This window comes from Propithecus coquereli, unplaced genomic scaffold, assembly GCF_000956105.1.
Source record: "Propithecus coquereli isolate 6110/MARCELLA unplaced genomic scaffold, Pcoq_1.0 Scaffold154, whole genome shotgun sequence".
NCBI lineage: Eukaryota > Metazoa > Chordata > Mammalia > Primates > Indriidae > Propithecus > Propithecus coquereli.
The window spans coordinates 3,478,877-3,497,595 of record NW_012139858.1 but is presented as its reverse complement, the minus strand read 5'-3'; the positions used below and the strand labels follow the sequence as shown (position 1 = coordinate 3,497,595).

General features: G+C 38.9%; 1 protein-coding gene across 1 annotated transcript in view; it reads left to right on the top strand.

The window, feature by feature from the left end:
• CDH6 (cadherin 6, type 2, K-cadherin (fetal kidney)) overlaps positions 1–18,719 on the top strand; it is a 60,385-nt gene that overhangs the window by 13,333 nt on the left and 28,333 nt on the right. The window contains exons 2-4 of the mRNA XM_012640509.1: positions 11,521–11,815; positions 14,785–14,904; positions 17,220–17,387. Of these exons, the coding sequence (XP_012495963.1) occupies positions 11,521–11,815; positions 14,785–14,904; positions 17,220–17,387 (583 nt within the window). The remainder of the gene's footprint in view (positions 1–11,520; positions 11,816–14,784; positions 14,905–17,219; positions 17,388–18,719) is intronic.

Below are 18,719 nucleotides of genomic sequence, written 5' to 3'. Positions count from 1 at the left end.
TGATGACACCACTGCACTCTAGCCCAGGTGACAGAGCAAGACCCTGTCATAAAAAAAAAAAAAAGACCACATTTTTAAAATTTCTGCTTTTGAATCATCATATCTCAAATGTTTGCATTTTATCTATTAATATTTTCCTCCAAGTTGTATGTGTCAGAGAGAGAGAGAGGGAAAGAAAGAGCGGGCAGGAGGAGTGTGTGTGTGTGTGTGTGTGTGTGTCCCTAGATTTGGCAATTGTTGAAGAGATTACACTATAAGGAAAAAAGTAGGATTATAACTGGTGAGTTACAATGCCTTACTAATCAATTTTTGACCGAGTGTCTGCTCTCAGCTTGATTTACCACTGACTTTTCGAAAAGGAAAATGTTAGACTAAGCAGGAACTGAGATTAATGTCACGGTCTGCCAAGACAAGAAGGACTTTGGACTTTAGAAGCCAAACAAAAGGCAGTAAACAATGCCTTTTGGGGGGAAATAACTCATCCAGTTGATAAACCAAAAGGCATTCGTTTAATTGATAAATCCCAAATGAACGATAACATTTATTATAGTTTGTATCATTTGTGCCAACAGAATATACAAATAACTTAGCCTGGGGTCGAATACAATAAATACAATGAATCCAGAAACGTTTATAATCATTGCGTGGAGAGTTGCTTTGGCAGTACGCTTCGATGTGAATGAGCACAGACTTAGGAGTCAAGCAGGTCTTGTATACTTTGTAGGTCTGCACTTAACTTTGTGTGGGTAAATTACTTAACCTCTCTGATCTCAGTTTCCTAATCTGCAAAAACAGAGAAAAAGGTTATCTCCTGGAGTCATTGTGAGAATTAACTGATGTACCACACAAAGCATTCTTGTAGTACCTAATATATAGTAAAGTGGTCACTTAGAATTTGTTTTCTTCCCTCTTCCAGTGGAATTCTTGAGGGACCTCATGCAGTTTCCATTCATCTTGAATTCCAGAAATAAAGAACTAATAAATTACCAAAAATTTAGTGGCTTAAAACAATGTAAATTTATCATCTTACAGTTCTGGAGGTCAGAAATCTGCAGTGGGTTTCACTGGGCTAAAATCAAGATGTCTGCAAGGCGTCTTTATGGAGGTTCCAGGGGAAGATTCGTCTCCTTGTCTTTTCCAGCTTCTGGAGGCCAGGTGCATTGCTTGGCTCAAGGTCTCTTCATCCATCTTCAAAGCCAGCAGCATAGCATCTTCAAATTCATTCTCTCTCTCTCTCTCTCTCTCTCTCTCTCTCTCTCTCTCCTCACCGCTGCTTTCATGGTCACATTTCCTTCTCTGCCTCTAATCCCCCTCATCTCTTTCACTTACAAGGACTCCTGTACCCCTGTGCTCACATTGGGCTCACCTGGATGACGCAGGATAATCTCCCCATCTCAAAATCCGTATCTTAATCACATGTGCAAAGTCCTTATTGCCACGTAAGGTAACAGTCGCAGGTTCCAGGAATTAGGATGTGGACATCTTTTGGGGGTGGGAGGGGGAGGCGGAATTATTCTGCCTACTACCACTATTATAGCACCAAAGTTTTGTTCATGTAATAGTTACTCTGGTACTTTTGACACTGAATTTAAGATATTGAGTGTAAAAGATAAATGTCGAGGGAATTAATAAATTTCTCTTGTGTTCAGACTTAAAATTCTTTTGCTTTTAGCGCTTTGTCAAAAATTTTCCTCCGCATAACACAAGGTCTGTTTCAGTGGTTATTAAATCTAACAAAAGATAAAAGATTGAATCGAGTAGGGTCATGTGGAATCTTTGCAAATGCAGAACCCCTTGTGGTTTTATTTAAGTGCATTTTAAAAGTTAAAAGGTACACAGTGAGAAGAAAGATGGAAGGATAGAAAGATGGATGGATGGATGGATAGATAGATGTTTTAAATTTTGTGATCCCAGGGGACATTTGGCCATATCTGGAGACATTTTGGGTTATCATAACTTGGGAAGATGTTACCGGCATCCAGCATGTAGGGACCAGGGATGCTGCTGAACATCCTGTAATGCACAGGACAGCTTCCAAAACAAACAGTTGTCCAGCCCAAAATGTCAATAGTGCACAGGTTGAAAAACACTGAGTTAGATAAATCTTGGTAACTCAGCACTCAAAAGATTGTTCAGTACAGTGAGCCTTTGTATTCATAGAACTGAACACGAAGATACGCAGAAAAAAAATTGTGTCGTGGTTATAGATTAGACCTCCTGGACTCAATCTTGTCCTCTTCATTGCGTGATGCTGAGAAGTTACTTACCTCTTATCTTGCCTCAGTTTCCTCATAAGTTAAAAGCAGATAAGAAGAGGGTTATGAAGAGTAACAAATTATATAATCTATGTGATGAGTTCAGCTCATTTCCTGGCCCACAGTGTGGGCTTAATAAATGACTGCTATTATTATTTTCCCAAATCCCAGCCAGACCGATTGCAAAAGGATGAATCACATAAGAGAATACTTTAAAGATAGTATATTTGCACTGTTATGAAAATCAATTAAATTATTTATGTTGTATAGAAGCAGATAATTTTTTCAGGTCATGAGAGGTAACACGGTCTAATAGGAAAAGAACATGGGGCCGGGCGAGGGGGCTCATGCTTGTAATCCTAGCACTTTGGGAGGCTGAGGCCAGGAGTTGTAGACCAGCCTGAGCAAGAGTAAGACCCTATCTCCACAAAAAATAGAAAAATTAGCCGGGCGTGGTGGCGCATGCCTGTAGTCCCAACTACTCAGGGGGGCAAGGCAGGAGGATCCCTTGAGCCCAGCAGGTTGAGGTTGCAGTGAGCCATGATGATGCCACTGCACCCTAGCCCAGTGACAGAGCAAGGCCCTGTCTCAAAAAAAAAAAAAAAGAAAGAAAGAAAAGAAAAGAACATGGGATATGGAGGCAGCCTGATCCCAGATTTTTTCAGAGAAAAAAATATTTTCTAGATTCTTTTAGGGCTCATTTAACATATCAACAGATGGGCCTTGTCCACAAAAATGAAACCCACTAATTCCACCTGTAAACGTGGTCACCAGCATTATTTGTGTCAGGCTCTGGGCTGCAGGTCATGTTTCCACCCCCGTTATCATCTCAGGGTTTGTACAGGGAATGGGCCCTTCCTTCCACAGAAACTCGGGTGGTAGGGTATTCCCGTAACCAAGGAAGGGACTTCACATTCCTGGCTATCAGATACCCAAACACACTCTCATTTCTACCACCCTGAGATATATGAATCTGGATCCCCAGAGGGGAGCAGTGGCAAGGTCATGGGTAAAGGTGAATGCAGAGCAGGTTTTTCCCGTTTCCCTTTGGGGCAGTCATGTGGTGAGGGACAAGTCCTGGTTGGTTCCCAGGAGCGAGAAGCGGGTGGATTGATCCCATAGAGGGTACCTGCCAAGGACAAAGCAATCCTGTAGCTAGGACCACAGGTGCCAAGAGCAATAAAGAAGTCATAGCCAGACTGCAGAGTCGGGGGGAGGTGGGATGAAGCTAGTTGCCTGGACCCTGGAGAGCTGAGGTCATGACTCTACCCGCCAAACCCGCAGATGCCACCGAGGAAATCAATGAATGAGAGATACTATCCAGAGACCAGCGGATCAGAGGAAAGGACAAGAACTGCCCTTGGCTCCAAAAGCCTCCAGATTCCTCCCTGACGTAGGCCATGTGTCATGTGTCCTTCATACTCCCAGATGTCACCTTGGACTGAATCAGGAGCAAAAGGAGAAATAAACCAGAAAGCCTGGGATTTATCTAAACGAGTTATCTATAGAAACTGTACTGAATCAGGCAGACTTTAGATTGCACTAAATTACTGAATCAATATTCAACCTATATTGAGTTCCTAATATTCAATGGGACCAGGGCTTGAGGGATAAGCTACTACAAAAAAAAGGAAGCTACATCTTCCCTTGCACATCTGAGTGCAGTGTGAGAAAATATGTGACCCTGCAACTCAGGGGAAGGAGTGCTTCTATTTTTGCTGACTTTATGGCTTTTATTACCCCAGGCACATACTCAAGGCCTCTTCTGATTTTCTCCCACACTGAGCCTTGAAACCATGCCACACACTCATACCATTGCTAAATCATTTTTCTCCCTTCAGAAATCTAAGCTTCTCCAAGAAGTCTTCCTAAACCATCAAAAAGCTTATACATTCCCTGACTTCATCTTGTCCAACTTACAAGTTCCTTTTATGCTATTCTTCAGCTTTTTATCCCTAACTAATAGTTAGCTTAGCTTACTATCCCTAACTAATAGTAACAGTACTCAAGTATTTAATTTTTGCTTTTATTCTGTATCTTTTATATATAATTCAGTATTTCCAAGCCTAAATTGCAAGTTTGTAGAAGGCAGGAATTAGATGCTTTTTTAGGCATTGCCGTATACAACACTTCAGACCAATAAGTGTTTTAAAATGGCCTTGGTTGACACAGTTAAATTATTTTATTATGGAACAACGTTTCTGTGAAATGGAGCATTTTCTATTAGTTTCTGCAACAGGGTGATACTTGAAATAGGGTTCAGTAAAATCTTGAAGCTTTTTCACCATGAACAGGCGCCTTCTGACCCAGCGCCCCTGTATTTATAATGGTCAATGAACTCAATGTACTTATAACTGGTCTGTTCTTGTCAACAAATCCATTACAAGTTGGTTTTATTATCCCACTGAGTTTGAATTTGTTATTAAAGAAAATTTTTTTAGAGCCGAGGAAACAACTTGAATTGTTCCCTCAGACTTTTCAGATTAAACCATGTGTCTAGTGTTTGGTAGTAACTGCTAAATTATCTGGCGACTTCAGAAATGTATATTCCCGATATACAGAGTTAGCCTAACGTCAAGTGAGAAAGGGGATAAAGGACTCTAAGATTTATCGATTGTCTGCTATGTGCCAGAAACCTTCATTGATCATTGCTATCTTATCCAATTTAATCTTTACAACATCCATTCATTCATTCTTTGCTATCATTAATTTTTGAAGATCTCTAATGTGCCAGTATGTCGGGTGCTGAGAATGCAGAAGTGATCCAGACAGTTTTGGTTCCTTCTTTTATGAGTTTGCAATCTAGCTAGGAAAACAGCTGTAAAACAAGTCATCAAAAAAAAAAAAAAATAGAATGGGCTGATGGCTAAGTGGGGAATGAATTGAGAGCATATAGGAGGAGAATCTAACTTAGACCAGCAGTTTAGGGAAGGCTTTCCAGAGGAGAAAATGATTAAGCAGACCTGGCGTCTGAGTTTCATCAACCAAGTGAAGATGTTAAAAGGGCTTGATGCCAAGGGGACCACATGCAGGAAGGTCTAGCTATGAAAAAGCTAGCAATGTTCTTCAGAAAGCTGCAAAAGTATGGCTAGAACCAGGAGAGCTAGGGAGAGAATGGTGGAGGATGAAGTCAAAGACAGGGCAGAGGCTGTGTGGGGGTGGGGACTTTATCCCAAAAATAAAGAGAAGACACTGATGGATTTGTTCAGAAAAGAGTGGCATCTTTGGAATCGGTGTTGGTGTTAAGTCGGTCTATTTACAGAGAGGAAAATAGATAGAAAGGAAGAAGCCTGGGTGTGTGTTTGGATGCCGTTCTTAGGCCAATGAGAAAAGGTGGTGGGTTGGGCCAGGAGGGCGGCAGTGGAAATGGAGAAAATTAGGTGAGTCAGGATATAGGTAAGAGGCAGAATTGACAGGAGTTGGTGGCCTAATGAATGGGGGGATGGCAGCAGAGGGGATGATTCCCTGGTGGCCTTTACAGAGACAGGACGTACAAGAGGAGGAAAAGGTTTTGGAGAGATGGTGATGAGGTCAACTGGGACATGCTGAATGTAAGTTGTCTAAGAATCTTGCCTCTGAGGCAATTATATCCTTGACTCTGGACTGCAAGAAAATGGTCTGCCCTGGAGTTATGTATACATTTGGGCATCGATGGTACATAGACAGTCGTCGAGTCCATGAAAGTAGACAGATGAGCTCATGTGAGGAGAATATGTGAAAAGAGAAAGACAAAGACCTAAGACACAGGCCTAAGGGGAACCAAGATCTCAGGGGCAGGTAGAGGAGGAATAGCTGGCAGAGTGAACTGTTATGAGTTCTATCTTAGGACAGAATGAAGACTAAGATAATTTAATTAATTTAGCTGATTAATAGGAAAGTCAGAATTTGGTCCCAAATCTTTCCACCTTCAAAATTCACCTTTTGAATAATTCATGTTTGTGAATTCAAAGGGAATGTATGAAAGGCTTTCTCTGAGCTAGACCGTCTATTAAGCATTTTACATACATTATATTATTAACTGTCAAAGCAACCTACTTGCAAATTCAGTATCATTATTATTCCCATAATGTGGATGAGGAAACAGAGAGCTGGAGAAGTTAACTAAGTTCCCCAAGTTTACACAACTAGTATAGAGCATGAATTTACACCCATTTCTTCCCCTTGCCCCAGTCCATGCTTGAAACCATTATGATTTTACCCGTTAAGGCACTGGTTCTCAAACTTGAGCACTCATCACAATTACCTGGAAGCCTTCTAAAACACAGATTTCTGGGTGGACGCCCCCCAAGTTTCCAATTCTGGAGGTGAGAATTGGAATTTCTAACTAGGTTCCCAGGTGATGCAAATGCTGGTGGTCCAGGGACCCCACTTTGAGAACCGCACTGAGTTAGGGGAGAGGCAAAACTGCTATAACGACGACACGAAACCTCAAAAATACAATGGCTGAAGTAACATTTTTTTTTCTACTTCACATTATAGACTGGTCAGATGTAAGGTTATTCTGGAACCCAGGTTCTTTGCACTTTGTGGCTGCCATCCCCTCGAGGATTGTCCTTATCAGCCTGGTGAAAGCCAGGTCACTGCCTCACTTACACTGAGCCTGTGGGAAAAAGAAAAAAGAAAAGTCTGGAGCAGCCAGTTCCTAGTAAGCAAGGGACACTGACGTTACACCCTTTACATTCCCACATATCATTAATACGTTGTGAAACTTAATCACAAGGCTGAATAGCCACGGGCCCAGCTGACCCACAACTAGGACCCTGCCACAATAATATGCTGCCATCAACCTTTTAATTTGTAAAATAATCATCAGATACAAATTAGTTGACTCATACCAAATCATTAACACTCAAATATGGCATAGTAAAGTATGTAATATGAAATTTAATTAAAGTATATTTTTATTTACCTAATCCTATAATCTCTAAAACAGAATGAACTTCTACTCCCTGGCATGTACTTCAAACAAGGTTCAATTTCTTCCTGATGTAAACTCTACCCAACAGGCTCTCCCTGACTGTTACAACACTAAGTATATTTACTAGCATCATGTATATTTGTACGTGCATTATATAGAAAGGTGTATGTATACATACAGCCATCAACACACACACATATATATATATAAATTCAGGTAAGCCTCAGTTTGGCATAACTTAATCGTAGATTTATTTCGCTAATTTGATGTGATATTGAATCTATTCAGCATGAAGGTATTCCCTCTCTCTCTGCTGTAAATGCTAGTTTCTCTCCCTCAATCCCAGGCTGCATCTTTTCACCACCACTGTTCTGTGCCCATGACATTTCGGATTGGCAACCATTACATTTAATAAAGAGCAACATCACATTTGTACTGCACTCTACAAGCATGTTAGCCATAACTCAATCTTTCGTTTCAGCTAAACATCACTGAACACCCTCCCTAAGCCCATGTAAGGCTGTAGTAGATGCCATCCCTATGTGTGGCATGTGCATAAGCTTCCGTTTTCTGTCTCAACAATACATATGATTGGAAGGCTCAGCTTGGTCACTGACTCAGATGGTGACTTAGGGACACACAGGAAATGAGAGCATTGTGGCAGCATTAGCTGCTTTATGGACCGCTAAAATTTTGCATAATTTGTGTTATACCTTGGAGTCAACACAGGGAAAATGTAAAAAGGTGCTATGTCCCCAGGGAAGCATGGTACCCAGTAGGCAAAGATGCTGCCACGGTTTTGGTGCCACCCTCCCTGGGGCCACGTCCACAGCCAGATTCCTGTGTTTATTTGCCAAGGCGCTGCATTAAAAAAAAAAAAAAAAAAACCAGAGACACAAAGAGAGACAAAGAAGAGCTCCCTCTGGCAGAAAATGCTGCAAGTCCACTAGTAAAACGTCCTACTAGCCACAGGTGAGATGTGACTTACGAAAGGAAGTGGATAATTTTTGCTTGATGGTGAATTGTTAAAAGTGAACCAGATGATTAAAGTTAATGGAACAGCCACATTAAACTGAAATTAGTAAAAACATGCCTCGGGCAGTCTACAACCTTTTATTTGTTGTTGTTTAACTTCTGTCATTTACAGTGGCCATGACGGATGACATCACAAAAGAAAAAATCCAATTAAAATCTAAGTGCTCAATAAACCCCTAATGTCTGGTTGTCACCATCACTTTCACAGGCACTGATGTCTTATGTTTCCTCTTTTCCCCAAGAATGGAGAAAATAACTGGCCCCAGGGGAGTTCAACGGAAGGGGAGGAGTGTGGAGAGAAAACAAAACAGAGGCTTCTGGAGGTTTCTGCTGTGTCTACTCTGCCAGACCCAGATAATACACTTGGGGAGCAGGAGGGGGAGGAGGTTAAATTTTTTTTTTATCAGACAATGCCTGAGTGAAGAGATGCATTTTCCCACTAGTTTTCAAATATTGATAAATCAGAATTGTGATCTGCAAAGCAATCCCTGTTCACACTCTTATTTGGTGTCTCCTCTGACCTTTACATCGTCTTGGGTGTTTGTTCCGTAAGTCATCGAAATGGTCTCTCTTGACAGCTAAAAATAAGTTTCTGATTACTTTTACCTGAATAAATCATGTGGCCAGATGCGGTACTCACCTACTAAGTGTGCAACAATTACATACTGAAAGTGGTGAAAGAACTGGCCGAGGAGAGTGTATAATCTAGTGGAATGCAGAATATGATGGAATAAATCACGTGTAAAGACAACAGTTGCCCCCGGTAGAAGAATACTGGCTTTTGATAACAGATTTTACCTTAGAGATACCATGTGTTTATAAAATTGGGTTTTCAAAAAGTCCTCAAAATAAAGTTCTCAAAGTCAAAATAAGAGCAAAAATATGCTGATTGTGAATTAAGGGCCAATAATAGTAGCAAACTCAAATTTGGAAGGTGGTTTATAACTTATAAAACACATATCGCACTTTTACTGCATGCTTTTGTGGAGATTAATGTACTGTTTGTAGATGGTCTCTAATTAGATCTTCACAACCTTCTGGGCATGTAGCTCTTATTATCCCCGTTTTCTGGGCAAGGATTCTGGCTCAGGGAGGTTGATTGACTCTGCTGTGGTCTTATGACCCTTGGTGAGTGCAAGAGAATGAACGTGGCCCCTACTCAGGTCTGAGGTACAGCGCCCCCAACACTGTGCCATACCGCTGCCCACTGCTGCCCTGGAGCAAGGATCTGCCAGGCAGTCACACTGGTTTCCTTTCTCATGGGTTAATGAAATAGCTTTTTAAGAGCCTTCTTCACTCATTAGTATTTGACAATGGAGAGTTAAACTTTCCCCAGTGGCTTTCTGTGTCGTCATGGTTTCGATGTTTCCTTAGCATATCATATTACACAAATCACAGAATGCTCTTGTTTTACATTTCTTATTGCATTCATCTCACTTCTAAGCAATTTCCTCCCCGTTCGCATTTATCTTCCATCATTTCTGTCAAATTGCTTTCAAGGCTACTAATTGTGTGAATAATATTCTCTTTCCCAAACACCGAGCGATTAACCAGCTTTAGCTGTGTGGCATTGGACACACTTTAAAAATGAGGAAGCTGTACCAAATAATCTATAAAGCCTCTTCTTGTGCTCAAGTTCTAATCTTCTGACTCCTTTCACATGAGCCGTGTGATTTTGGAAATACTACGTGAATTGGAGCCTTGGTTTTCTTGACGCTACGACGATGGATTAAATTAGTTCATGTTTCCCAAAGTATCTTTCTTAGAAAATTGATTATGGAAGATATCTAAATGGGTCACACCCAAAAAGGATTCTTTAAACAAGAAAGTTAGGGAAAGCTAGATTTAAAAAAGTCAATAGTTTCAAACTGCAGACACAGCTTTGATATGTTCATGGATGACTCCAAGAAAGAGGCAAAATATGAAGTATTTCTTAACCTCAACATTTTGGGTAAATGATATTCCATGGAATACGTATTTAGAAAGACTAGGTTAGATTATTTCTTAAAGTCCCTTTTTGCCCTCAGAGTCTATTTTCAAATGTGTAGATGCTGCTCTGAGCATTTCCTATTAATCCAGAGGATGCAGAGTTGCTTTACCTGTTGCTGTTGTTGCCGTGTTGTTGTAACACAGGCCATGCTCTATTTAGACGTGGCTGCAACAAGGCAGAGATTAGCAACCTTCCCACTAACACTCACTTGTCTATATGTCACTCATACTCACTACTCTGGGGCTTATAAATAGTCCTCCTCAGTAAAAACCTCTCTTTAAAAATTTGTAAACAGGGTTAGATTGTTTGAAGACCTATAGATACCATCAAAATTTTGGCTGGGTGGGAAAGGAAACAAAGGGAGCTCAACACTATGGAAATAATCTTAGGGGTAGGAAACATGGACTACTTGTCCAAGTTAGGATCATCGTCTTCTGCTTTCATGGTATCTTAGCATTCATTTAATTCAACCCTTTACCCAGACCCATTTCATTGATGGTTAATCATCAGAGTTTCTGCTTGATTACCTTCAGGATCAGGGAACTCACCACCTCGTAAAACAGACTATCTCAGTTTTAAGCTAGCTCTAATTACTAGAAGGTCCTTTCCAATATGAATGGTAAATGTTATTGCTCCAAATGACCTTCTAAATTATCTAGCCAGGTGGTTTTCAAGACATTATCCATTGACAGCACTTATGATGTTTCTCAAATGCTTCAAGTTGAATTCCATAAATAAATAATCACATCTTCCCAGAAAAGTGGTTATAATCTCCATCAGTAAAGACCCAAGGAAATTACCTAGCTTCCCTAAATTCACCAAGACAGTAAATTTAGTGTAGAAGCAGAATGTACCCAGATCTCTCTGATTAAAACCAAAGTCCTTTTCTCAATGTATATTGCTTCTCTAATATGTTTGTGTACATATAAGTGAGGAGGGGAGTGTATTCGTAGAATGTGAAATCTGTAGTGAAAATAAGGAAACAGTGGAAATAATTTCCAGCCAGCCTAATATGCCCTTGGACATCTTGCTACTGCTCAATCTATTAGTTTTCTCTTCTTCAAAATAAGAAGGATTACTAAATTTTCCCCGAAATTCTGTTCCAGGTCTGGAAGATTCTATGATTATAAGGGAACATGTTCATTAATGAATGGCATTTACTACTGAGAGGTTATGTAAAGAGTAAAAAGGAAAAAAAAAAAAACTTGTATGCCTTAGAAAGGATTGAATAAAAGTTAACATAGCATGCACCATAAAGACAAAAACGGTTTAGGATCGCATTCTTGACTTTTACTTTCTTTAATTTTTTTTTTCTACACTAGTTACATTCAGACCAGGATAGAGGAGATGGATCACTTAAATATATCCTTTCAGGAGATGGAGCAGGAGATCTCTTCATTATCAATGAAAACACAGGCGACATACAGGCCACTAAGAGGCTGGACAGGGAAGAAAAGCCCGTTTACATCCTTCGAGCTCAAGCTATAAACAGAAGGACCGGGAGACCTGTGGAGCCCGAGTCTGAATTCATCATCAAAATCCATGACATCAACGACAATGAGCCAATATTCACCAAGGAGGTTTACACAGCCACCGTCCCCGAAATGTCTGACGTCGGTGAGTCAGATGTGATTTCAGCCAAAAACGGGTTCTCCTCTAGGGCATCCACCCAGTAAGGAATCCCATGAGCCAAATTTACTGAGTTGAATGAATGTAGATGCTAAATTTTACAATCCATGTATGTCCCTTTTGTAAGTGTACTGTGTTTCCCAATATTATTCTAGCCTCTTTTTGTTATTGTTTTTAAGAAAACAGCATTTCACAGCATTTCCTCTAATGATGAAGGTATCAAAAGTGGCAGGTGATGGTGGGAGGTAGGAAGAAAGACCACCTCCTTTTCCTCCCACCCTGAACTCCCACTCCGTTTCCTGGGCTGGAAGACAGCAGCCTCCTCCATTTCTCTCAGCGACGCTGGTGTCAGTATCCAAGTAGGGCTCTCCCCAGTAGAAAATAAAAGCCTGAACTTGCAGTCCGGTCTAAAGAGCAGGGACAGTGGCTTTAAGTAACTGTATGTTTGGGAAAAAGACTCAGAGAAAACTTTTTTTTATATCCAAAAACAATATACAGGTGATGTCTAGAGGACATATCCTTTAGGGCTTGGTGGAAATTAAGAGACCTTCATAACGTTAATAGTGTGAATTAATATTTTATGCACAATTCCACTACCAATTTCAAATTTGATGTGTGTGCATTTAATTTGTTTAAATTGGGAGAAGGTAAATAAGATTTAAATTAGGGGAAAAAATCATACTGATATCACTCAGCCATGTTAAAATACTTCATGGGAGACAATGACAAATTTTAGACTACTCATGTAAAGGTTATTTTTATTTTCTGTCAAATTCAAAAGGACTGAAATTACACAACTTTATTATGATTCTATGGGTTGGATCCCAGACATGTTGTAGTTCATAGATCCAAGACATGGAAAATACCCAATCCACAGGAATGACTATAAAACATCTAAAATTTTCTCATGAAAAAAATTGCTCGTGTCATTATTTAAAACCGCTTTGTTTTGTTACAAAAATCACAAGCCCTCACCAAAACAAAGAGGGTGGCTGGAATTCTTCAAAGAGTAAAGTTCATTAGGGGAAAAATAAAAATTTTTCCTCTAGATGGTAAGAGGCAGAAGAATTAATAAAGGATAATCTTGTCACCAGCACCAATCAGGGCACCTGAAACCAGCTATACAGGTCGTGCGCTGTACAACTTCTAGGGGGCATCATTCACTTTTGAAACCCTTAGAGAATTAAATATGTATTACAAATAGTTGGGGGTAGCTGGCAGTAACAAGTCTTGAGAAAAGGAAGGTTTTCTTCAATCTGCACACAGGCACTATGTCGATATTCATTATTATCATAAATTAACATGTCATTATTGTAATATATAAAGGCATGTTAAAGAAAAGTCCATAAAGCTAGTGAGACAACTAATAGCAGAGGAAGAATAATGAACTTTGTTATTAAAAAGACCTGAATTTGAAACTATCTCCACTAATAACCAGCAATGTGGCCTTGAGCAAATTATTTGATTTCTTTGGTCCTCCAGTTCTGTATATAGAAAAAAAATAAATAATAAATGTCAACTCCTAAGGGTTATCATGAGGATTAGATGAGAAAAAAAGCACAGAGCCCCTAGTACCACATCTGGCAACTAACAGGCACTTAACACATCCAGATAATCACATTCTAAAAGCAGTCAAATTTTGTATTAATGTCAAATAAGAACTTGAGTGTTTGTTGACTTCTGTTGGCTCTCTGAAATCATAGGATGCTCTCACTCTCCCCACCTCCCTGGCCAACTTAAAGGGTTGAGTGCTCTGTCTCATGCACCAGCACTATACATCCGGAGCATCCAACCCTAACATAGTGCAATCGATTTGTTCAATAAATGAAGTTGGTTGGATAGTACAAAAGCAATGTAGAAATTTTAATATTCTCTAGATGTAACTTCCCTGCCCTTTTCATGGACAGGAGAACAGCAGCAGTGTGCTTACTGTGTATCTGATATGAATATCAAAAGTCAACCATAAAATGATCTTAATCAAAGGGTCTTATCCTTTTTAAAAGTCACAGTCCTTTGAGAATCAGATAAAATCTATGGGCTTTCTCATCAGTGAAATAGACATGTAACCACATACATGAAAATTTGCATGGAATGTCTGGGGGTTAGGGATACTTTGAAGGTTATTAGGCAATTGTGATCCCTAAAATAAGAATGATGATCTAAAATATAATAGCCTTCTGTGTATATTTAATTATAATTGTCTTTTGGAATTACAGCTTCCAGATCTTTATGCTCTGTTCTTCCAATTAATTCTTTATTTTAATCCAAAACTATGACATTTAAGGTTCAAATTCTTAGGATGCTTTTATTGGCAAGTAACAAGAAACCCAACTTGAACTAGTTTAAACAGTAAAAGTATTTCCTGGTTACATTACTTAAATCCAAAAGGAAAGTGGGCTTCAGACATGATTTGTTCTCAGTTCTAGCTGTTTCTCTGTAGTTTTCTGTTCTATTCCACTTTGTCCTCAGGCTGGCATTTCTGAGATCACAAAATAGCTGCTGCAATATACATCAGCACATTACAGTCCAGGAGAAAAAGTATCTGTGACAGAATTTCCAGCAAAATCATGAGTGGCCCCTGACTGGACAATTCCTAAATTAATTCTTGTGGACAGAGTAATGCAAGATGCTAATTGACTTAGTCCTGGATAACTTCAAAGAATCACCATATCAAGGGTCCGCTCAAATCCCACAATTGGAGACGAGTTGGAATCAATGCCACCCAAAGTCATAATCATCTCCATGCTTCTTTTTAACCTAATCCTTATGATGTTTATAAATGTCGATCACATTCTTTTGAAGAATTCAAAGCTTTTTAACAGAGCATCCTACAGAAGTTCTCCACTTCCTCGCCATGATAGTTTTACACACAATTAAGACTGCTTTCCTTTCCTGTGTGTATCAAAGATTGTAATGAAGCCTTGATTTATTTCCAGTTAATGTTTCTGTCATTACAGGTACCTTTGTTGTCCAAGTCACTGCAACTGATGCTGATGATCCAACATACGGGAACAGTGCTAAAGTTGTCTATAGTATTCTACAGGGACAGCCCTATTTTTCAGTTGAATCAGAAACAGGTTAGAATTCCTTTTTGATCGTCTTTTTCTCAGTCTGTAATTTTAATTGGCATGCTCAGCTGAGCTAGCATATTTTTTAATAAAAACAATCAGTGTGATTGAATTTTCTTGCATTCATCTACCAAATGCTAATGATACATTTGTAAACATGACATCTGGATCATTTTAATCAAGAAATCTGGCAATGAATCTTTCATCCACTGTGTTTCTATAGGGTTGATTCAAACAAATTATGCATTGCTTTATTTTCCTTCCAGTTTGGGGAAAAGCTAAAAGATCAACCTTTTCTGATAGCTATTAGGCCTGTTTACATATATTTTGATTCTTCTTTTTCTCATTACTTAGTAGGAATGTGTCTCTCTGTTCTGCTCTGGAGCCAGATATGGCTATGTGATTTATATGGGCAAACAAAATGTGGCAGTGATGCAAGTCACTTTTAAGTAAAACTTTTAGAGCTGGTACACAATCCACCACATTCCCTTCCCCTTGCCGGAGTGATCATGGAAACCAATGTTCAGACGGCGTCTGCAGCCTGGCTGTCTGAGTGGTATCATGAGCAGAGGTTCCTGCTTGCCTGCTTGGAGCATGAATGAAAAAGAAGCTTTATCTGTGCTAAACCACTGAGATCTTGCATTATTTGCTGTCATATCATTGTCTGGCCCATCCTAACTGATACAGCCCTATCAAAGTGAAATTGCCTTATGGAATCCTCTTTTCAATATTTCATTTTTCTGTATTTTTTCAAGTATCATGCTAGCTTATAATTATTTGTTTTTTAGTAAATACCATTTGTATTGCATAGTAAATTCTACACCAAGTTTTGCTGTCATAATGCAGTAATTTCCTTTTATACATTTTTTTAAACATCCACTATTGTTAGTAGAAATCAAAACCTCTCTAGGTTACCACATCCAGTTGGAAACCCATGTGTTAAGAGGTACAATGAACTTGGAAAGAATCCCAAGGAGAAAGAAAATGTTGAGTTGAAAAACAATGAGGATGAAAAATTAGAATTATTCGACTTAAAGGACAAAAGGCTAAGGTGATCTCCTGTATTTAAATAGAGAAGTACTATTATCTGGAGAACAGAAAGCAGCTGCAGTTTCACTGAAGCCAGGACTATAAGAATAAAATTGACCTGTTGTCTGAGGTATTCTTGTTAAAAATAAAAAAAGATATTTTCAGCTTCATTAGTTGTTAAGCACTGGAACGTGCTACCAGAGAAGGTTATAAAGCCTTCTCCGGTGATTTTTGAAAGAAAGTTAATTTAAGCATAAACCCTACATAGAAATTAGGCGAACTTTTAGAGGTTCTTTTAACTAATTATTTTATAACTACCTAACAATAGAGATAAATTTAACCTAACTTAAGAATGTTGATTGCTGTTGGGACCAGTTGAACTAAAGTTCACATCAGCTTTAGGAAAACTTAAATTCTCTAGGATTATACAAGATGATAATTATGAGAGATGCTGTGTTTTCTTAAGACCATAGTTTTGTGATTTAGAAAATCCTCAGAACTTTTATTATGGTAGGTATATTTGAGGAACAATTAGCCAATTCAGTAACATAAAACACAAGAGTTAGTTCAAGTATAGAGCTTTCTTAACAATTTTTCATAATACACCTAAATGTCTTTTATCAAGCAACTACTGTAGTATACCTTTATACCATGTCAACTTAGACTTTGCTGTATCATCTTATAACACTTAATGGCTATAGGTGTGGTATCTCACGTTTATAATCCTAGCACTTTGGAAGGCCAAGGTAGGAAGATGGCTTGAGGTCAGGAGTTAGAGACCAGCCTGAGTAAGAGTGAGACCCCCATCTCTACAAACAACAGCAAAATTAGCCAGGCATGGTGGCACACACCTGTAGTCCCAGCTACTGGGGAGGCTGAGGCAGGAGGATCACTTGAGTCCAGGAGTTTGAGGTTGCAGTGACTTTGATGATGCCACTGCACTCTAGCCCAGCAGACAGAGCAAAACCCTGTCTCAAAAAAAAAATCATATATCTATAACATAATTATAATATTAAGTCTTATAACATTTAATAGTCTATAGTATTGCAGGATTTGACTTGTATTTATTTTTATTCTCCTTGTATTACAGGCTTTTTTTTAATGTATCTATCTCCCCTGCTTGGTTGTAAAATCCTTCAGTATAAAGGCTGTATATAATCATTTTTATATCACCAGGACATCTGCATAATGTTTTGCATATTGTGGGTGACAGTTTATGGTTGTTTGCATAAATAAGTGATTCCACAAAGTATTCTTAATACATCCTTTACCACTCCTAAATTTCATATCCACAGGTATCATCAAGACAGCTTTGCTCAACATGGACCGAGAAAATAGGGAACAGTACCAAGTGGTGATCCAAGCCAAGGACATGGGCGGCCAGATGGGAGGATTATCTGGGACCACCACAGTGAACATCACGCTGACAGATGTCAATGACAATCCTCCTCGATTCCCCCAGAGTAGGAACATTTGATTGAATGAGTTTCTTCAATCCACTTTTGTAAAACTCCAACTTTAATGATAATTTTCCATTGCTGTCATTATTGTCAAAATTAGTGGACTTAGTAAGAACTGGCACTTTTATTAAAAATGAGTTGGCAACACTGCTTACACTCAGGAAATGTGAACATTTATGATTCTCTATTGGTAATTAGCTGAGCGATTTCTGATATGGCTATTGTTGTAAAGGCAACATCATTGTTTCATTTTTCCTCATTAAAAAGACTACCACAAACATAAATCTGCTTATGCAGAACATATGTATACAAGCATGATGCTATTTGTTAGGAAAAATTTGACTTTATGTTTTGTGAATTTAATCAGGCATGTAATCTCTTTTAAATCCTCACAAAGCTTTGTAAGGGGAGGCTTTATCATTTTACTGTTTCTAAAAATACAACTGTGGAAGTAACTATGTACTTAATCCATTTGTAATCATAAATAGTTTTCTACATTATGGCTAATTGAGATACTGAAAGTCATCTCTAGAATCATTAACTCTCGTAATTAGATAAGAAGGAAGAAAAAGGAAAAACAACATCCATGAATACCAACTTTGTGTAAGGCAGTGTGCTAAACTCTTTCACATACAGCCACCTAAGAGGGAACTGGTTTTAATGTAATTTTTCTTCCAGGAAAAAAATCCTTTTCTGACCATGATCTCCTAAGACAGTTATCTCAATCACTAAATAGAAAACCCACTGGCTCTATCATGGCATTTTTTATTTATTTATTTTTTAATTTCAGAATATTCTGGGGGTACAAACATTTTGGTTACATATAATGCCTTTGCCTCACCCAAGCCATAGCTACAAGCATGCCCATCCCCCATACAGTGTGCTCCGCCTCCATTGCTTGTGAGCTTACCCTCTCCACCACCCTCCTCCCACCTGATCGGCACCCGATGAATATTACTTCCATGTGAGCACCTAAGTGTTCATCAGTTAGTACCAATTTGATAGCGAGTACATGTGGTTCTTGTTTTTCCATTCTTGAGATACTTCACTTTGAAGGATGGGCTCAAGCTCTATCCAGGATAATATAAGAGGTGCTATTTCACCATTGTTTTTTGTAGTTGAGTAGTACTCCATGGTATACATATACCACATTTTATTAATCCACTCATGTACTGATGGGCACTTGGGTTGTTTCCACATCTTTGCAATTGTGAATTGTGCTGCCATAAACATTCAAGTGCAGGTGTCTTTATTATAGAATGTCTTTTTTTCCCTTGGGTAGATGCCTAGTAGTGGGATTGCTGGATCAAATGGTATTTCTATTTTTAGCTCTTT